Raw genomic sequence first — 21,861 nt, forward strand, 5'->3', positions numbered from 1 at the left:
AACACCCTTCTTTGTGTTTGCACTAGGAGACAAACACGTATACATGCATCCAGGCTCACTATAATTATGACATGGTGGCGCTGTGGTCTAAACCACTGAGCCTCTTGGGCTTGCCAATCAGAAGGTCGGTGGTTCGAATCTCCGCAACGGGGCGAGCTCCTGTTGCTCAGTCCCAGCTCCTGCCAACCTAGCGGTTCGAAAGCACACCAGTGCAAGTAGATAAATAGGTACCACTGCGGTGGGAATGTAAATGGCATTTCCATGTGCTCTGCTTTCCATCACAGTGTCCTGTTGCGCCAGAAGCGATTTAGTTATGCTGGCCACATGACCCAGAACGCTCTCTGTGGACAAACGCTGGCTCTCTCAGCCTGAAAGCGAGATGAGCGCCGCAACCCCATACTTGCCTTTGACTGGACGTAACCATCCAGGGGTCCTTTACCTTTTACAATTATGAGGGGTAGAAACATGCTTTAAGAATTCTGTGTGTCAGGATTACATTGCAGCTACTGGAATCTTCAGTGGGTGTCTATAGCCCATAGCATGACCTGCTCACAGCCACACAGATAACTAGACCTTCTTATATAAACAGTCCATAATTGTTGATTTTTGCAGAGCAAATGTGGTACGTTATGGCCTTCTTTGCCCTGTTTCACTCCAGTACGTTCTGAAGAAACGAGACACTTTCCTCTCCTCCGAGCTAGATATTACTACCGAAACACTAGGCCTATTGTTGACTGTTCAATTTTCCTCCTAGGATTTCTCAACTACTATGATGCTTGCTCTGAAGGTTTAAGACAAGCCAGTTCTCAGCTGAAATTTGGAGGTCCTGGAGACTCCTTCCACCCATTCCCAAAGTCCCCCATGTGCTGGAGCCTCCTGTGTCACTGCCACAATGGAACTAATTTCTTCACTGGAGAGACTGGCGTCCGGATAGACTACATTGCCATGCATAAGAAGGTCAGCTCCCTGCTCAATTTGCTGTTGAGATGTGCCTGTCCCAAGTTAAGTGTTCACAATTAATTGCTTCTTGTGCACTAAAAACAAAAAACTTGCTACATGGTGCAAAGGTCCTGAATTGAATTCAAACATTGACAACTGCTTCTTGCAACAATTTGTTTTTTAATTCCACATAGCATCTGTACACCACTTTAGAAAATCCCAGGTGCTTCAATTACATGATCTAGTTGTTACACTTGGTGGTGCTGTGGTCTAAACCACTGAGCCTCTTGAGCTTGCCAGTCAGAAGGTTGGTGGTTTGAATCCCCGCAACGGGGTGAGCTCCTGTTGCTCTGTCCCAGCTCCTGCCAACCTAGGAATTTGAAAGCACACCAGTGCAAGTAGATAAATAGGTACTGCTGCGGAGGGAAGGTAAACAGCATTTCCATGTGCTCTAGTTTCTGTCACGGTGTCCCATTGCGCCAGAAGTGGTTTGATCCTGCTGGCCACATGACTCGGAAAGCTGTCTGTGGATAAACGCTTGCGTTCTCAGCCTGAAAGCCAGATGAGCACCACACACCCCATAGTCACATTTGACTGGACTTAACCATCCAGGGGTCCTTTACTTTTTTATAACTGCCTTGTGAAATAGGCTATCTATCAAATAAATAACAACCGCTCTTCCCACAGGGAGCTGGGCGGTCGCTGTACATCTTAGAACAAGAAACTGAAGCAGTGGGACAGATCCAGAAGCTCTTTCCCAGGTTCACCTCTGTGCCTGTATACAACGACGAGGCAGATCCGCTGGTGGGATGGTCAGTTCCGCAGCTGTGGAGAGCGGATGTCACCTATGCGGCCATGGTGGCTAAGGTAGACTTGAGCTGCATTGCTTTCTGCATCTCTACCATCTCTTCTGTTGCCCCAGTGCCCATCATCATTTGTTTTATCTCTCTAGGCCTCTGTTTAAACATAGGTGTCATTTCTTTAGCATATCATCTCTCCTGTCAAGGCTCACAATGAATGCCTTCTTCCACAGAAGCCTTTGAATTTCTCGGCCCAATGGTGTAGCTTATAAACAAGTAACTTTTTTTGGCGGGTGGAGAAAAAATCCCTGTGAAGCCCGTGAATTTCTTGGTTCAATGAGGTATCTAATACAGTGGAACCTCGGTTGTTGAATATAATCCGTTCTGGAAGACCATTTGACTTCCAAAACGTTTGACAACCAAGGCGCAATTGCTGGTTGGCAAAAGCCACTGAAAAAATGGAGAAACGTGCCACAGAAGCTGTTTGACTTCCAAGGCATGTTAAAAAATGGAAGCATTCATTTCTGGGTGGTCGGCGTTCAGGTTCCAAATTGTTCGGCTGCTGAAGCATTCAACAACTGAGGTTCCACTGTAAGCAAGAACTTTGGGGGTTTTTTTGTGCAGGGAGGAAATACTCTTGCGAAGGTCTCAGAAAATACCACACAAATAGGCTAAGAATTCTTATTGGACAACTCCCTTTTCTACACGAAGGGCTCTTTAGTCATACCTCGAGTTACAACCGCTTCAGGTTGTGTTTTTTGGGGTTACGGACTGCAGAATCCCAGAAATACCGGAACGGGTTACTTCCGGGTTTCGGTGGTCGAGCATGAGCAGAAGCGCTAAATCGCTCTTTGCACATGCGCAGAAGCGCCGAATCGCAACCCGTGCGTGCGTAGACGCGGGTTGCGAAGGTGCATCCAGCACAGATCACGTTCGCAACCCGAGTGTCGACTGTACTGGAGCTGAACAGGCACTCAATGGGCCTGATGAATATTATGTTGGTACCTCAGAAATATCAATACGTCTAGCATATGACTGGTGCACCATCTAATGGAGAGAATGGACACTTGCAGCTAGTGATTTTGCAATCACATTGATATTTAGGCCTCTGAGAGTTGCTTCTCTTCATCCTGTGATCTAATGTGAAAAAATTCCACTGATAAACACCTCATTATAAGGCTTTATGCCAACAAAGGTCCGTATAGTAAAAGCTATGGTTTTCCCAGTAGTGATGTATGGAAGTGAGAGCCGGACCGTAAAGAAGGCAGATCGCAGAAGAATTGATGCTTTTGAATTATGGTGCTGGAGGAGACTCTTGAGAGTCCCATGGACTGCAAGAAGATCAAATCTATCCATTCTGAAGGAAATCAGCCCTGAGTGCTCACTGGAAGGACAGATCGTGAAGCTGAGGCTCCAAGACTTTGGCCACCTCATGAGAAGAGAAGACTCCCTGGAAAAGACCCTGATGTTGGGAAAGATGGAGGGCACAAGGAGAAGGGGACGACAGAGGACGAGATGGTTGGATAGTGTCTTCGAAGCTACAAACATGAGTCTGACCAAACTGCGGGAGGCAGTGGAAGACAGAAGTGCCTGGCGTGCTCTGGTCCATGGGGCAGTATATATAGGGCAGTATATAAATTCAATTCATCATCATCATCAAAAAGAGGGTTGGAGATTTGTCATTTCCAGACTTTTTGGCAAGCACTGGAGGGGAGCAAGGATCTCCCTGATGGGATCATTTGACTTAAGGATTCCGTTAGGTTCAGGGCCAGCCCAAGGCATTTTGGCGCCTGAGGCAAACTGCAAAATGGTGCTCCCCTCCCTACTAGGGAAGAAGGGGGTAAGTGAAGGTCTACATTGGGAAGACATGTGGAAGAAAGCTTTATATCAGGATCTGCTGCCCTTATGGATCCTGCCACTTGAGGGGGATCGCTTGGCCTGGCCTTGTGGGTTAGGGTATTCCTCTGCCACAATATCCAGCACATGGACTGCTGGTTTCTGGCCTCAAAGGCAAATGGCTCAATCCAGCCTTGGGTGAGTTTTGTTCACACTTTCCCCTGGAAGTCATCAAGGGTTGAGTGGGCAAGTGAGGAGAAATCAAGTCATCTACGTGCATGTGTGAACCAGCCCTTACTTCACCTCTTTTAAGCCTCTTCACCCCTAAATTTCACCATCAAACCATGCTTGCCTGACTCCCCTAGTAATAGAAGTAGTAATATTTATTTATTTATTTATACCCCGCCCATCTGGCTGAGTTTCCCCAGCCACTCTGGGCGGCTTCCAATCAAGTGTTAAAAACAATACAGCATTAAATATTTTAAAAATTCCCTAAACAGGGCTGCCTTCAGATGTCTTTTAAGGATAAGATAACTGCTTATTTCCTTGACATCTGAAGGGAGGGCGTTCCACAGGGCAGGCGCCACTACCGAGAAGGCCCTCTGTCTGTTTCCCTGTAACCTCACTTCTCACAATGAGGGAACCGCCAGAAGGCCCTCTGAGCTGGACCTCAGTGTCCGGGCTGAACGATGGGGGTGGAGACGCTCCTTCAGGTATACAGGACCGAGGCCATTTAGGGCTTTAAAGGTCAGCACCAACACTTTGAATTGTGCTCGGAAACATACTGGGAGCCAATGTAGGTCTTTCAAGACCGGTGTTATGTGGTCTCGGCAGCTGCCCCCAGTCACTAGTCTAGCTGCCGCATTCTGGATTAGTTGTAGTTTCCAGGTCACTTTTAAAGGTAGCCCCATGTAGAGCACATTGCAGTAGTCCAAGCGGGAGATAACCAGAGCATGCACCACTCTGGCGAGACAGTCCGCAGGCAGATAGGGTCTCAGCCTACGTACCAGATGGAGCTGGTAAACAGCTGCCCTGGATACAGATTTGACCTGTGCCTCCATGGACAGCTGTGAGTCCAAAATGACTCCCAGGCTGCGCACCTGGTCCTTCAGGGGCACAGTTATCCCATTCAGGACCAGGGAGTCCCCCACACCCGCCCCCTGTCCCCCCAAAACAGTACTTCTGTCTTGTCAGGATTCAACCTCAATCTGTTAGCCGCCATCCATAGTTAACATCATGCACAGGCCTTTTTGTCCTGAGCCCTCGAGCCGCTGGGAATATTCAGGCCTAGGCAGAGTATCTCCATAGCACACTCCTGTTCCCCAGCTTTGTGGGGTTTGTGGGCCAATGGAATTTACTTATTTTTCTTACTTCCTTTTGAATATTTTTGTTGACTTTGAGAAGATAGGCAGTCAGCGCACGTGCCGACAACAAATATTGAGCAACAGCAAACTGGTGTTAATTAACTTGGAGCTGCTTTGGCTCCCGGCTGAGGTGTCTCCAGAAGCATCACTCCAAAAAGTGTATCTGAAGAAGTAAGTGTGCATGCACACGAAAGCTCATACCAAGAACTAACTTAGTTGGTCTTTAGGGTGCTACTGGAAGGAATTTTTTTTTGTTTCGACTCCAAAAAGAGTGATGTGTGAGACCAGTGGATAGTTTCTGAGTCGGCAATGAGACGTTTTATTTATTTGAACAAGCATATATTGCTTTTCAAGTTTGCGAAGATCTACCAAAATGTTTTAATGCAATAAAACCACAATACAAGATACAGCTGCAGCTGAGGTGGCTTCTATCTCCTCCGGCTGCCACCAGGGGGCCACTGAAGGACCATTTTTGGCCCTGAGAGGAAGGGAAGAGAGCAAAAAGACAGAAGATGTTCAGTATCTCTAGCTCCTGGTTTTCCAGCTGAGATGGCTCCATTGAACACCTGCCACCAGAGGGCCATCTTGGCCTAATGGGAGGAAATATCTAGCTTTTTAAAAAAGGAAATATGGTTTCATCTCTCTTTGTGCATGAGGCTCCCCTGAAAAGCATTACAGTGGTACCTCGGGTTACATATGCTTCAGGTTACATACGCTTCAGCTTACAGACTCCGCTAACCCAGGAATAGTGCTTAAGGTTAAAAACTTTGCTTCAGGATGAGAACAGAAATCGGGCTCCGGCGGTGCGGCGGTAGCGGGAGGCCCCATTAGCTAAAGTGGTGCTTCAGGTTAAGAACAGTTTCAGGTTAAGAACAGACCTCCGGAACGAATTGAGTACTTAACCCGAGGTACCACTGTATACTGATACCTTAAATAAATAAATGGAAGTCTAAAGCCATCAGAACTTCCCTGTCTGCACACCCTGTTTCTGCCGCCCTGTGCCCAGGTGAGGAGACAGTCCGGCTGCCTTCTGCGGAGGGAGCGTTTGATTCTCAGAATGTGCCCCTTGCCTTTTGCCCATACAGTCGTACCTTGGAAGTCGAACAGAATCTGTTCCAGAAGTCCATTCGACTTCCAAAAATGTTCAAAAACCAAATCACGGCTTCTGATTGGCTGAAGGAAGGTCCTACAGCCAATCAGAAGCCGCGGAAGCCCCGCCAGACGTTCGGGTTCCAAAAGAATGTTCGCAAACCAGAACAATCTCTTCTGGGTTTGCGATGGTTGGGAGCCAAAACGTCTGGGTTCCAGGGCGTCCAGGATCCAAGGTATGACTGTATCAGCAAAGGATCGTTATTAATTCCTACGGAGAAAAATCAAATACTTCACTTGGCGGCCACCTGCCCTCCATGGCTGATTCAAGGGCCTGAACCCCATCTGCCAGGGATCCCACAAGAGAAATCAGTGGAGGAGACTCTTGGGTCATGGGATTGAGCTAAATATTCCTGCATTGCAGCGGGTTGGACTAGATGACCCTGGGGGTCCCTTCCATCTCTTATGATTCTTTGTCTACACAGTGTACCCCTTGGATTATTGTAATATTCAGGCCCCACCTGTCATGGCAGCCAGTTTCCTAGCATTATTTATTTGTTAATGTGCAGGAACTTGTCAGACTATAAGAGGATAGTTCGCTGTCCTGCTTTGGCTGAGCTTATAGCCTATAATTCATATCTTTTGTCGTCTCAGCAAAAGAGGAGGGCAGTGGAGAGGGGGCTTAATCGGTGAAGAGTATAGGTTAATTTTATTTACACATAGTAAACTAAGAGCGCTAGAAATTACCAAAAATGGTTTGTAACAATTTTGGTTGTACAGCCCCCTGATCCTCACTGACTACTACTTGAACTCCTCAGTTTCCAATTTTTGAAATCATCTTTCTGGAACTCCTTTCTGCTCCTTTCAACCTAACCTGCTGCTTTGTGTATTTTGTTACTGAGCGGTAATCCTTTTATATCTGATTAGTTACACCGCTGCAATCCTCCTCTTAAGTTCCTAATTTTAGCAAGGCTTGGGAATTAGGTCAGCCAAAGCTACTGGAAAGGCTTCTTAGTGGATCCTGACAGCAAATTATTATGCTGTGTTTCTTGTTTTCAAGATGCGCACATGGATTTCATTTCTTCCATAGCCAGACATAAACACTAGCGTCTTGTCCTCTGTACTGGGGTAAAATATCGGGGAGAAATGAGGCAGTTTAAAGGGGAAAAAGTGTTTGAAGATTCATGTACCTAAAGGTTGGGGCAGGGTCTATCCCAACATCTTTTGCAGGAACACAGAGAAGCCATAGAATGTGGTCCTGGATCCAGAATATAACTGAGAATTTTAAAAACAAGAAGAGCTCCCCAGTCATTACTTTTACAGAGATGTACTTGAATATACATAGTGGACAATGCCTGCCGGAATCCCAGAAATCAAATGGGTTCTCCACCCCCATTATTCAGCCCAGACACTGAGGTCCAGCACTGAGGGCCTTCTGGCGGTTCTCTCATTGCGAGAAGTGAGGTTACAGGGAACCAGGCAGAGGGTCTTCTTGGTAGTGGCACCCGTCCTGTGGAACGCCCTCCCATCAGATGTCAAGGAAATAAACAACTGCCTGACTTTTAGAAGACATCAGAAGGCAGCCCTGTTTAGGGAAGTTTTTAATGTTTGATGTTTTGTCGTGTTTTTAATATTCTGTTGGGAGCCACCCAGAGTGGCTGGGGAAACCCAGCCAGTTGGGTGGGGTATAAATGATAAATTATGATTATTCCCACTGCTTAAAACTTTTCCAGTGGTGGGCAGTACCAGAGGCAAAAAGGAGTGGGTCCAGAGGTTAAAAGCGGCTGTAGAGGAGGTGTGGCCTGGGGCAGATCCCAAGTAAAGAGTAAAGAGGACGGTTCAGTCCCCAGGCTTGACGTTCCTCATCCCTGGCTTAAAAGGGTGGATTGTCTGTGCTCTGCATTGTTCCCCCCCCCCCCCCGCCAGCTAAAGCATAATGAATTTATGCCGGGTAGCACAACCAAATAAACAGTTACTCAAAATGAGAGAAATGCAAGGCTGTTGAAGGCAGACAGGTCACAAGGTACGGGCTACCTTGGTACAAAATGCAGATTAAGTGCAGGACACAGGCCCCTGTTCGTGCTATACAGTGGTACCTCGGGTTATGTTACCTTCGGATAATGTGGTTTCGGGTTTTGCCATGTGTGCATGCGCAGAAGTGTTCTATTGTGCCGTACACAGAAGCGGCGCCTCGACTTGAAGACTTTTCAGGGTAGGTACAGACCCCCTGGAACGAATTAAGTTCGTATCCAGAGGGTCCACTGTCAAGTCAAGTCAAGTTCTTTATTACGGTCATAGACCAGCATAAGCAAAACATCTAAATAAGTAGCATAACAGTATGAATCTAAGTGAATAATTATTAAATAAATAAGAGCAAGAACCAAACATATACATAGAATACTTAATTAGGCATAGAAAATGGGTGAGTAAAAATTTATAAGAAAAATTAAAAGATCGGTTAACACAGCAATATGGGGTGGGCTTCAGAAGTCCAGGTTTACCAAGTTTACCAAGTTTTGTTGCGGCAAAAGCCAGCGACACCAAACATCACAAGGTCAAACAAAAAGGAGATCCACAAGAACATCAAGAAGAAGAAGAAAAAGATTACACAAGGGAACTTCGCTATGTGCCATTCAACAGCAGAAATCTACGCTTCCTGATTGCTAAAGCGCAAAATTTGGCCACCTCATATGATATTGAGCCCGAGGAATCTTCCAGAAGGTATTTTCTTAGAATTTTGGGGGAGGATTCCAAATAATGCCGTAGGGGTACGAATTTTGACAAAAGCGGCAAGATAAGTCGAGCTCGCTCTTCACTATAAAATCTGCAGGACAGAAGGATGTGTGTAACAGATTCTACCCTATCAGACATACAGGGGCAGAGACGAGAGGGTCCACTGTATACTCATTGGGAAGGAAAAAGCACAATTGAATTTTTGGCCTGTCTGGAGTTTGTTGGATCTCGACAACTCCTCAGGAAGTACAACTCCCACCTATTTTGTAAAGGTGGGGCTAACACAATCACAGGTTTATTTAAGCTTTAAAGATGCTGAACGGAACGGAACATTGTGCTCTGTTGAACATGGCATCTGCACAAGCTTGCCAGACGGAACAATCCCCCCTCTCCCTCTCTTCCCATGTGCTGCTCTGGGGTCCTCCTGAACCACCACACCTCAAGCCAATTTGGGTGGGGGGGTGGAGGACAAAGGGGACACAGCCTCGCTGTACAAGCGGAAGTCCTTGCGTAGAGTTTGCGCTGACTGACAGGGCTTGTTTGGTGAGTCCCCTCCTGCTTCCCCTTTCGGTAGTGGCGCCCACCCTGTGGAACGCCCTCCCTTCAGATGTGAAGGAAATAAGCAGCTATCCTATCTTTAAAAGACGTCTGAAGGCAGCCCTGTTCAGGGAAGTTTTTAATATTTAACGCTGTATTGTTTTTAACACTTGATTGGGAGCCGCCCAGAGTGGCTGGGGAAACTCAGCCAGATGGGCGGGGTATAAATAATAAATTATTATTATTATTATTATTCCTTCGCAGGTTATCGCCCAGCACCAAAACCTGCTGCTTGCTCAAGCCAACAACACCGTCAACTACACTTTGCTGAGCAACGACAACGCGTTTCTGAGCTACCACCCCTATCACTTCACGCAGAGGACCCTGACGGCGCGCTTTCAGATGAACAACACCAAACCGCCGCATGTCCAGATGGTGAGGAAGCCAGTGCTCACGGTGATGGGCTTGCTGGCTCTCCTAGGTACAGAAAACCACTTGTCCTGTTTCCTGTTTGCAAGAGGAAAAGCAGGAGAGGCCTTTGTGGTGGTGGCGGCGATACACTCTCCCATTGCTGGGGTCCCCGCGGCTTACCTGGGCTTAGCCGGGGCAGAGTGGCGGCGAGGCCAGGATTGCATAAGATGCATATTAGTGCAACTGCACATGGCCCCACCCTGCCCCACACCAGTGCTGAGAAGGCCCCTCTCCCACCACAGGAGCCACCGCTGCTTCAAAAGTCATTTTTACAAAAGAGGATATATGTGCGTGTTACTGGCCACCCAATGTTAACCAAACTGGGGCACAAACCTGTTACCCTACTTCCCAATGACATTTGGTGAATTTTTTCGTAGAGGAGGAGTTAGGGCCAGAGGCGCCATCTTGCAAGGGCAATTGGGGGGCATGTGAGCATCGTGCCTCCTTCCCTAAGTTTGGCAGAAGGAGGAGGAGTTTGGATTTGATATCCCGCTTTATCACTACCCTAAGGAGTCTCAAAGCAGCTAACAATCTCAACAAACACTCTGTGAGGTGAGTGGAGCTGAGAGACTTCAGGGAAGTGTGACTGGCCCAAGGTCACCCAGCAGCTGCATGTGGAGGAGCGGGGAATCGAACCCAGTTCACCAGATTACGAGTCTACCACTCTTAACCACTACACCACACTGGCACACTGGCTCTCCCAGCTCTCCCAGAAGCTTCCCAGGCTTTGGGAAGGAAGCACCAGCCTTCTTTTTTTAAAAAAATAAAATATTTTTTAATTAAGTTTTACAGTTTTAAATTTTCATAATCCACACAAGTAATAGAGAAACAAATGCCAATAAGAGAAACCGCTTCTCCCCCTACCCCCGGACTTCCCTCAACTTCCCCTTTCTGGTTCTTTATACATTTAATACTTACACTGTTTTATCTTAATTTTATCACGATCTGTCTAAATACATTCCCATTATTATCATTTTGTATCTCCCCGCTATAAATTCTTCTTATAATTAATTATTTTCAAAAACATTACTCCTTGTCTTTTACTTTCATTTTTGTGGTTGTAAGTGTTTACTCAAGCCCTGCTAGTGAGTCTGTTTCTTTACAATATTTCTGTAGGTACAACAAATATAATTCCCGGTCTTTTTTAAAGTCTTTATTGTCTTTATCTCTTAATCTTCCTGTAAGCTTCGCCATTTCTGCATCAGGATGAAGGAGGCGCCAGGCTTCAATACTTTAATACACTAATTTTCCGGGAACATTTAGGGGACTAGTCTAGTCCCCCTAGCCCACTGACCACACGCCACCGCCTACTTCCCAAGGGACTATTGCCTCTCATTTAGACCTACTATTTACATGGCTCCACAGAGGTGTCCAGTTAGCCCCTGTGAGAAAAGGATGCTGTACAAGGTGGGACCTGGGCCTGATCCAGCAGCAAAATGGCAGCTTGGGGAGAGGCGAGACAGCAGGTGGGTGGCTACGAAAGTGGGTCTGCTTATGAGGAGCACAGTGGGGTGCAATAAAACAAAGCCAAGTTCAAAGTAAGATTCAAGTTTCTTTTCCTCTTGTGTAGGAGAGGAGCAAGTCTCTGCCAACATCTCCAGCCAGGAATCGGAAGACTGTGACACTCTTGGAGTCCTGGCCAGTTTGCACAGACCTCGAGAGCAGTCACCCGACAGCTGGCAGGCCTCCGTGTTGATCTATGCCAGCAAAGACAATGAGACCTCTTCCAACGTCAGTGCCGTGACTCTAAACATAACCAATTACCCCAAACACAAAGGTATAGTTGTCACTGTGGTTGTTTTCCTGATGCGTCATTACGCGAAGGCAAGTGATTCTATGATTCTATACAGTGGTACCTTGGGTTACATATGCTTCAGGTTACAGACGCTTCAGGTTACAGACTCCGCTAACCCAGAAATAGTACCTCGGGGTAAGAACTTTGCTTCAGGATGAGAACAGAAATCGTGTGGCAGCAGCAGGAGGCCCCATTAGCTAAAGTGGTGCTACAGGTTAAGAACAGTTTCAGGTTAAGAACGGACCTCCAGAATGAATTAAGTACTTAATCCGAGGTACCACTGTATTTAGTGCAGCTATTGAGTGGCTCACCTTATTTTAAAAGGACAGCTGGCCTGGAATAGCCATTTCATGCAGCCTAAACCATTGTGCCATGGTGGCATGACACAATCATATATTTCGATAGTAGCTTTCTTCGGTTCCTCTCGGGTAAATCAGGCTTTTTTCTGGTTTGCAGCTTCTAAAAAGCTTGCGATTGGATCCAGCTTCTTCTGGTCCTTACTTGGACTTCTTACAAGGCTATGGTGAATAAGAACACCATATCTGAAAGCCTCGGTCTCTGGCCTGATGTTCAACTAACAATCAGAGTTTTCATGTTACGCTCCCTTTGTCTTCCCAAAGGACTTGTGTACATCACTTACTACTTGGATAACTACCTGACCAACCCCTATTTGCAGTGGAGGAAACTGGGAGCTCCAGATTTTCCTTCCCCGAAGCAACTGGAGCAGATAAGAGCTGCTGAGGTACAATGTGTTTGTTGTACATGCAATCTTCACTGAGTTCAAAAGGGCTTGGTTCTGAGTTAAGTGTGGGCAGAATTGCAGCCATTCCAGTGAGGTTTTCTCCCAGGTAAGTGGATAGGATCCCTCCCTTAGGAGGTATAGCTCATCATAAGCGTAAGGGTTTTTTTTTGGTCGAGAGGTAAAGCAGGCTTTCCTTCCTGCAGAGGTCAAGTCTGCTCAGGATCCCTCCAGACTTCTTTTTTATTGCACTTTTATGACTATTTGTGCTCATGGTGCTATTGAGGTGTGCCCACATGACCGTGATTTCAATACTGTTTGTGTCTGGAGAATATTTGGGGCAGCCAAACCGCTTCATCTCCAACCAGTGCATATCCCATAACATCCTGCTGTAATCCCATAAATTTTCATACCACAAATGCTTTGGGGTTGCTTTGTCCCACCTTTTGTGGCACTCTGGACAGCAATCATGTGGTAACGTCGGGGAAGCATTGCATAGGAAATAATGAAGCAGAATAAACCCCCCACCAGTGCGCTATTTTTGTGTCAGTAGCAGGGCTGCAGGATACACTCACAATAAGGCAGGAGCCACAATAATTCTCCTTTCCATAGGCTGAACTTCTTGCAAGAAATTCCTGGCCATCTTCTCCCTCACAGACTTCAACTACATCCTCCTGGGTGGTATTTTTCCGGTTCCCTTACCTCAGACAGTTTGCGCTCCAGCCTTGCTGATCACAAAGGCTGCCCTGCCAGATCAGACTGAGCCCCACCAGATCCAGCATTCTGTTTCCCACAGCAGCCAGCTAGATGCCTCTCTGAGCTCCCAAGCAGCATACGCCAATGGCAGCTGTTCTTCTGTTGTTGGTCCCCCCAGCATTGGGCATTCGAAGGTACACTGCCCCTGTAAGAGGAAGTTCCATTTAGCTATTTAGTTGTTTCTGTCCTGGGGGACGCAGGTGGTGCTGTGGGTTGAACCACAGAGCCTAGGGCTTGCTGATCAGAAGGTCAGCTGGCCACATGATCCAGAAGCTGTACGCCGGCTCCCTCAGCCAGTAAAGTGAGATGAGCACTGCAACCCCAGAGTCGGTCACGACTGGACCTAATGGTCAGGAGTCCCTTTACCCTTTACCTTTTACTGTTTCTGTCCTAACTCTGCTGCCATTCAGCTACATTGAGTGACCTTCAATTCTAGCAACATAGGACAGCGACAAAAACATTCCGCAACATCCATTATTTTGTAAGTTTCTATCATGCCTTGACTTCAGTCCTTAACACACCAGAGTACAAATGGCATTCAACACAGAGGATCTTGCCTCTGAGTAATCACGTTCAGGATCGCACTTAGTAATCTTTGTTCTCTAAGCTAAAAAGCACCAAACATTTTATTTATTATTATTGCTACATATCTACCCCATCTTTTCTCCAAGGGCCTCAAGGTGCCAACATGGTTCTTGCCCTTCCCATTTTATCATCACAACAACCCTGTGAGGTAGGCTAGGCTGAGAGATAGACCAGCCCCTTGGCTAAGTGAGGATTTGAAACCTGAGGTCCTAGTCCAGCACTCTATCCACTGCACCACATTGCCTCTTGCTTTTGCTTTTCTTCTTGGGAGGTAAAGGTAAAGGGACCCCTGACCATTAGGTCCAGTCGCGGACGACTCTGGGGTTGCGGCGCTCATCTTGCTTTACTGGCTGAGGGAGCTGGCATATAGCTTCCGGGTCACGTGGCCAGCATGACTAAGCCGCTTCTGGCGAACCAGAGCAGCACACAGAAACGTCGTTTACCTTCCCGCCAGAGCGGTACCTATTTATCTACTTGCACTTTGACGTGCTTTCAAACTTTAGGTTGGCAGGAGCAGGGACCGAGCAACGGGAGCTCACCCTGTCGCGGGGATTCAAACCGCCGACCTTCTGATCGGAAAATCCTAGGCTCTGTGGTTTAACCCACAGCGCCACCCGCGTCCCTCCTTTCTAAAAATACTGTGATAATAAATTAAATAACCATTTGTTGCCGTTTCATGACACCCAAAATCAGCTGTCTCGAGGCAGCCATCTCACTTTGGCTAATGTTTTTTACCCTCACTGAATTTCTGCACAGTGCAGAATGGTTTAAGAGGGTGAGAACCTTGGCAGCAGTTCTTGTCTGCTATATAGCAGGAATGGACCACACCACCATCAAGAATCTTCCTCTGGTAAAATATAACACTATATATTTCAGCTAAATATAGTGTGATCATAATATCCATTCCTTCTCCTCAGGGAATCCTGGGAGCCGTAGTTTTTGTGGAGTGGGAGAAGCAGAAGCTTGGGAGAGTCATCACTCTCACCAAACTACAATTCCCAGAGTGCTTGGGGAGAAAGCCTCAGTCATTAAACTGGTATAAACACTGATATACATTTGTAGTGCGGTTAGGGCCTCAGAAGCATCCCAAAAATGAAGCGTCTTTCCCACCTTCAACCCCCTACTTACCTACCACTTGTGCCTCTGGTATCCCCTTCCTTGTGAGTACCTCAGAAGTGAGGAGTTGGTAAAAATTTATTCCGTCCCTTTTATGCTGTCCAGATGTTCGCTTCCTGCTGGATCATCTTTTCTGTCGAGCTGACTCCACAGTACGCTGTCGGTGCTACATAAATATTTGTTGTAAGGCTATCCGAATGAGCAAGGCCAGTGGAAGGGCCACCACTTTTGCGTTACTTTTGATCTTTAAGCCGGTTCTCCTTCGTAAGCACATACCTGCGCACTGGGGGATCCCTGCCCCACTGATCCCCCTCAAGGAAATCTGAACCCTGCCCTGTGGATATATATATATATTTTAAAAAATGATGCTGTTGGGGTTTTTTGGGTTGTGTTTTGGCTAAAGGAAGAACAGCAAGTTACCTCATCGCACACACGTTCTCTAATGTAGGGTCGGGGAGAATTGCTGTGAGGCAGAAACAGGTGTTTTTTTCGCTTCTGCGCCTGCCAATTTTCCACTGTAAATCACAGCAGAAATCCACAGTGGGGATTTTCTGGCACGCCCCTCCATCTTACTTTGGTCTTGGATAATTTGAAATTGTCAGTAAGCTACACCATACATTTAGAGCATGGTGATGTCACCTTAACAGTCATGGCTCATCACCCCTCCACCCAAATAATCCTGGGAAACATAGTTTCCCCTCACAGAGCTACAGCTTGCAGACCTTTGGCATTCTACAGTTCCCAGAATTCTTTTTGGAGGCGGGAAGGCATGATGCTATAAATGTACCGTATTTTTCGCTCCATAGGGAGCACCAGACCATAAGGCGCACCTAGTTTTTAGGGATGGAAATCAAGAAAAAAAGCGACCACACATTCTCTCCATAAGACGCACAGACATTTCCCCTTAGTCTTTAAGAGGAAAATGTGCATCTTATGGAGCGGAAAATACAGTGCTTTATATGTATGGTGCAATTGGCGTTTCCAGGTGGAAATCTGAAAGCATGGGAAAAGTACAAAGGGGAAACGTGTGTTGAAAGGTGGCTGAATGAACAGTCTTAACATCCTGCTTCCCACATGGGCCAGACAGGTTCCTCCAATAATCCCAAGAGCAAGCCATGAAGGCAATAGCCCTCCCTGCTGTTATTCCCCAGCACTGGCATTCAAGTAAAATATGCTAACCCCAGATCTCTCCTTCAAAACAACCCACTTCAGGTTTTGCGGTCTAACATGATGAGCTGTGGGTGTGCTCCATCCTATGCACATGTTCCCCACATGAAGGGGAAAAGAGTTCCAAAGAGGCACTATTTGTTCAAAGGCTCTGTTGCACTTTTTCTGATCTTTCAGAATGCTCCGAATGGCTAACTTGGGCACTACTGAGTGATCTCCCATTCAAGCTGAGACTTGCTTACCTGTGCAAGTGGACCATGTGCCCTCTGGCCCCTGGACAATGTTTAGCATATCACCATGGTTAATACTGATAGGCTACTAAGCGGCCTAGGGACGCGGGTGGCGCTGTGGTTTAAACCACAGAGCCTAGGACTTGCTGATTGGAAGGTCGGCGGTTCGAATCCCCGCGACGGGGTGAGCTCCCGTTGCTCGGTCCCTGCTCCTGCCAACCTAGCAGTTCGAAAGCACGTCAAAGTGCAAGTAGATAAATAGGCACCGCTCTGGCGGGAAGGTAAACGGCGTTTCTGTGCACTGCTCTGGTTCGCCAGAAGCGGCTTAGTCATGCTGGCCACATGACCCGGAAACTGTACGCCGGCTCCCTCGGCCAATAAAGCGAGACCAACCCCAGAGTCGGTCACAACTGGACCTAATGGTCAGGGGTCCCTTTACCTTTACTAAGTGGCTTAGTCATGCTGGCCACATGATCTGGAAGCTGTCTGCGGACAAACGCCGGCTCCCTCAGCCTATAGAACGAGATGAGCGTTCAACCCCAGAGTCGGTCACAACTGGACCTAATGGTCAGGGGTCCCTTTACCTTTTTACTGTAGGGAAGTTTCTCCTCAGGGACCATTAAGCATTTCTATTTTATTTCATAGGACCCTGTGGTGAAAGGGCCATTTTCACTCCCTGCAAAAGGCAGCTTGGTGCTGAAACAACAGCTCCCAGTTCCATCCGTCTTCCTCGTCCACATCTGTGCAAAGCCTCTCGCTGCTCCTGATCAGGTAGGCACAACATCCTGTAGATGTGTGGAACCTCTAATCCAATTTTCTTTGGTTCATTTGTCCAGCTTAGCGTGTTGTAGTTTGGGACCCATTTTGTTTCAGATAAATACTATTGGCTTGGTGCTTTTGTTATCATAAGCCACTTTTTATTAGCAAATGATATAATATCACTCTTATTATTAATAATAATTTTATTATTTACACCCCGCCCATCTGACTGGGTTAACCCAGCCACTCTGAGGAGCTTCCAACATATATAAAAACATAATAAAACATATAAGCGAGTGCCTGTTGATTTTGTGTAAATCAATGTACTTTTTAATTTATTTTTGGCTATGTGTAAGTGGTCAGCCCTACAGATGACTGCCCTCTTCCCACATCCCACTACAAATATGGTCCCTTTAGAGAAGCTGTTGGCAGCCCAGACTGCAAGGAGAAGCACCCTCTGGTCAGTCATCTGAAAGCAGGTCCTGTAAGGCCTAGTCTTGCCTTAGACCATTTGCTTGCATCTCAGTTTTTCTGCTTCTGGCTACAGGTGGCAGAGGCAGTTTTAGGGTAGCACAACTGGTGCGGTGCAGGGGGCTTGAGAGGGGCAGGGGTCACCAAATCTAAGCATCCCTCAGGGCACCGCTGCAATTTGGGAGGCCATAGTCCGCCACTGGAAGTGGACATTCCTGTGATGAAACACTTTCTCATGAGAAACCATGCCTACTTACTTTTCTTTTTGTTTTTGTTTCCAGTTTATCAGCCATCCTTAGTGGCCTCGTCATTTGGTCAAATCAATCTGTTTTTTAAAGGTCTCTTACATCTTGCTTTAGTGGAAAACAAAATACATAAAATAATGTAAAAAATAAATAAAAATAAACTCACTCTTTTGATACATGCCATGCTAACCCTGAGCTAATGTGTCTTGTCAGGTGAATGGTGTTCGCCTCATCCGTCTCACAAAGGAACAAGTTTTGATCGTGTGGGACGACAGCTGTGTGAATTCAAAGTAGGTAACTCGCGCCTAAAGGAATGCAGAACTGTCTCGGTTTTAAATCCATCTTTTTCAAATTCTTTGTGTAAAGCAGTAGCTAAATAGCAACTGTACATTTCACAAACTGTGAGGAATCAGACTGGAAAATCCAGAGGGCAATGGCTGAATATTGCTGAGCTCTGGGGCCACATGAATTGCTTCTTGCTCACCTCGCTTGGAGTCTAATGGCCTAGCGCAAGGCAGGTGCTTTAGAATACCGTATTTTTCGCTTTATAGGACGCACTTTTTCCCCTCCAAAAATTAAGGGGAAATGTGTGTGTGTCCTATGGAGCGAATGCAGGCTCCTTGGCTTCAGCAATAGCTCCCTCCGCGCTCCGGAGGCTTCACGTTGCTTTTGCTGAAGCCTGGAGACCAAGAGGCGTCGGTGCACACCGACCCCTCTCGCTCTCCAGGCTTTAGGGATAGCTGCCTGAAGCCTCCGGAGCGCAGTGGGAACTTGTGCTGCACTCCGAAGGCTTCAAGTTCCTTTTGCTGAAGCCGGGAGAGCAAGACTCCCGGCTTCAGCAGAGAGGGAGAGCTGTGCAGCGCCCCTTCAGCGAAGCGGGAGGAGAAATGGAAGGGGCTCCGTTTCTCCTGCCGCTTCGCTGAAGGGGCGCTGAGCAGAGAGGGGGAGAATTTTTTTTCTTGTTCTCCCCCTCTAAAACAAGGTGCGTCCTATGGTCGGGTGCATCCTATAGAGCGAAAAATACGGTAAATATGTTTGGAAGAGTTGTCTTTAATTTCTGCTTATTTTCCTCTGAAAAATCACTTTTTCTTGCAGGGTTACAGCAATAGGCTTGCAAAGTCTCTGTGATGTGTTTGTTTATTTTTCTTCATAGGTGCCTGAAAAAATTTGAAGTGTTTTTCTCACAGGATGGAAAAACATTCCGCCAGATCAGTGTCAAAGACAGTATATTTACAGCATTGGTCTACAGCCCAGGTAATGTCCAGCGTCTTTCTTTATTTTTAATTTTAGAACAAAAGCAAATTAAGATCATTTCAATTCTTCCACACAACCTTTTTTTTAAAATTGGCTGCTTCATTTTTTGAAGCAACCTTGAGGAACTGTAATGTTTCCTTGCTTGATAATGGAGTCTATATGTCACTGTTTATAGATTCAGGTTCCCAAAGACCACTGGTGTGAAGGAAGGAAGCTTTTAATATTTGATGAATTATTGTATTTTAATACTTTGCTGGAAGCCACCCAGAGTGGCTGGGGATGGGTGGGGTATTAATAATAATAATAATAATAATAATAATAATAATAATAATAATAATAATATATCATCATCAAATGGCTGCTTTTGGTTGTAGAAGTTCTTCTGCTCAAGAAAAGTAAAACTTTATAGGAAGAGTTAAGGTACAGAGTGAGAATTTCCACACAGGTTTATAAGGGGAAGCTTTGTGTAGGAAGGTTAAAAGTACACAGAAGGATCAAAGATTCAGTCTAGGGACCTGGCAATTTTAAAGGCAGACAGCTTTTCTTAAAAAATTATTTTTCATTCTTGTCAAAACAAAAACGGTCTTCAGTTATTGCCACCAAGTACAAATACTTGGTTCCTGGCTTATCTGAACATTTGGCTGCAGAGATAAGCATTTACTTAAAAAAACACACCAAAATAAAGGCATTTTGTCAATGTAGATCCCCCCCCCCCAGTCTTTCTCAGTATAACCAAGATGTTCAACTAACTATTTGTGTTGGACTTTCTCTACAGAAACAACAGTCTCGGGGTTTTTCAAAGTGCGAGCTGTGGATTACTGGGGCAGAGCGGGGCCGTTTTCTCTCCCGGTCTACTACAATGAAGCATCTTAAGAAAGGCCAAGAGCACCTCAAAGGCAAGCCAGAACTTACAGAATTAGGCTTGCACTTGGTCAGGCTCCTTAAAGCCGTGGTTCTTCATACTCTTTAAGAAATTTCCCCTCACAATGCCCAGAACAACTCGACTTCCAGGGTGTCAGAGGAGAAATGAGGAGAGCGACTGGAAGCCACTCCAGAGCACCAAAAGTTTTATTTTCAAGAGATAAATTTGAAAAATAAAGTAGCACCCTAAGGCAGGCAACAGAACTGCCTCCCCCCACAACCCAAGGGACGCCAGCTGCTGATGTAAGCACTTCTTCAAGCCCCTGCAGTAACTAATTTCAAGAGTCAAATGGATTAGAAAAAAATAATAATGAATGGGCTGGAACAGGGGTCAGCAAACTACGGTCCGCAGGCCAGATCTGGCCCAATTGTTCTCTGGATCCAGCCTGTGAACGGTTCCATTCCCCCCCCCCATTTTTTTTCGGGCGCCACTTTTTTGTGACCCCAACTACATCTCCCAGCATGCTCCAAGGTTTCTCAGACTTCCGTGACACTGGCCAATCCAAAGCCTTAGCAACCTCAGGCCTCCCCTCCACTGATCGGTTTGACGCAAGCCAATGGCGACCATCCCCGAGACCCGCTGCTCCAATTGGGGCAAGGCGCAGGGCAGGGCGCCTTGTTGACGTCTTGCTCTGAGGAGGAGGAGAAGCGAAGGCGCAGGAAGAAGCGGGAGCAGAGAGCCTACAAGGAGGGAGGAGGAAGAGGAGGAAGACTCTTCTGTGCTGCTCAGCGGTTGCACATTAGCAGCATGGTCATGGACACCTCGGGGTAGGGGCACTTCCCGGCGGGGTGGCTGCGGACCCTCCACGCAAGCCGAGACTCAGTGCCGGCGGGGCGTCCCCTTCCCAGTCCAGCCCGCTCTGTCTGAACATGGTGAGTGGAGGTATCTCAGCCGCTCTGTCTACGAGGAAAGTAGGGAAGGTGTGTGTGCCGTCCGGTCCGCCACAAGTTCTGAGGGACAGTGAACCGGCCCCCGGCAGAAAAAGTTTCCTGACCCCTGAGCTGGAAGAATAGCATGCTGGGAAAAGTGCTCAGGAGTGGGAAGATACCAAGTGCCAATCTTTTTAAGAATTTGGTTTTAGAAGTAGGTTTGTATTTTCTATTCTTGCCAAAACAAAAAGTTGATTAAAGGTACTCATGTTGAGCTTGGATGCTACATGCAATTTTTGGAATCTCTCATTTGAATAAAGATCTGCTCTATATTTTGGAAGGTTCTTTGTCTCTTTGTTTGTTCTGTGGGCGATTGGATACCTAACAGTATTTCTGCATACAGAATGTATTTTATTATTGGAGGGGAGGATGAGGACCACGACCAAGTCATTATTTGTGTAAATGTGTGCACATGACATCACCTTGCCAACAAAGGTCCCTAGAGTAAAAGCTATGGTTTTCCCAGTAGTGATGTATGGAAGTGAGAGCTGGACCATAAAGAAGGCTGATTGCCGAAGAATTGATGCTTTTGAATTATGGTGCTGGAGGAGACTCTTGAGAGTCCCATGGACTGCAAGAAGATCAACCCTCTCCATTCTGAAGGAAATCAGCCCTGAATGCTCACTGGAAGGACAGTTCATGAAGCTGAGGCTCCAATACTTTGGCCACCTCATAAGAAGAGAAGACTCCCTGGAAAAGACCCTGATGTTGGGAAAGATGGAGGGCACAAGGAGAAGAGGACGACAGAGGATGAGATGGTTGGACGGTGTTCTCGAAGCTACCAGCATAAGTCTGACCAAACTGTGGGAGGCAGTGGAAGACAGGAGTGCCTGGCGTGCTCTGGTCCAGGGGGTCACGAAGAGTCGGACACAACTAAACGACTAAACAACAACAAGAAGTGCACATGAATGGATGTGGCTGTCTTATGTTCGGAAAGGCTTACATCTGAGTAAGTCTGCACAGGATTGCACTATACTTTATTCCCCTGCCCTCTCTTGATCAATGGTCTCTGGCTCTCTCTGTCTGACAGACTGACTCCTTTAGGCCTCACTTCATTAGTTACTTTGCTCCTCCTGCTCCCCCAACATGAGAACAGCTTTGGCACTTACTACTTATGTGGTAAG

At 46.7% G+C, this 21,861-nt stretch overlaps 2 protein-coding genes across 4 annotated transcripts in view; one reads left to right on the plus strand and one right to left on the minus strand.

Moving 5' to 3' along the window:
- SLC26A1 (solute carrier family 26 member 1) overlaps positions 1–15,616 on the minus strand; it is a 49,539-nt gene extending 33,923 nt beyond the window's left edge. The window contains exons 1-2 of one of the 2 annotated variants that reach the window (XM_081894161.1): positions 14,773–15,616; positions 13,006–13,204 (exon numbers count right to left, since the gene is read on the minus strand). The gene's annotated coding sequence lies outside the window, so the exon portion shown is untranslated. Of the gene's footprint in view, positions 1–13,005; positions 13,308–14,772 lie in introns of those variants that run through there. The other variant, XM_081894163.1, reaches the window with a different exon arrangement.
- Positions 1–21,017, plus strand: part of IDUA (alpha-L-iduronidase) — a 58,266-nt gene extending 37,249 nt beyond the window's left edge. For both annotated transcript variants that reach the window (XM_081894192.1, XM_081894193.1), the window contains 9 exons: positions 755–957; positions 1,627–1,806; positions 9,563–9,779; positions 11,340–11,546; positions 12,185–12,306; positions 16,803–16,928; positions 17,846–17,922; positions 18,786–18,886; positions 19,662–21,017. In XM_081894192.1, the coding sequence (XP_081750318.1) occupies positions 755–957; positions 1,627–1,806; positions 9,563–9,779; positions 11,340–11,546; positions 12,185–12,306; positions 16,803–16,928; positions 17,846–17,922; positions 18,786–18,886; positions 19,662–19,759 (1,331 nt within the window). In that variant the 3' untranslated portion in view covers positions 19,760–21,017. The remainder of the gene's footprint in view (positions 1–754; positions 958–1,626; positions 1,807–9,562; positions 9,780–11,339; positions 11,547–12,184; positions 12,307–16,802; positions 16,929–17,845; positions 17,923–18,785; positions 18,887–19,661) is intronic.
- The last annotated feature ends 844 nt before the right edge of the window (positions 21,018–21,861 follow it).

This window comes from Podarcis melisellensis, assembly GCF_964234715.1.
Source record: "Podarcis melisellensis genome assembly, chromosome: 17".
Lineage (NCBI taxonomy): Eukaryota > Metazoa > Chordata > Lepidosauria > Squamata > Lacertidae > Podarcis > Podarcis melisellensis.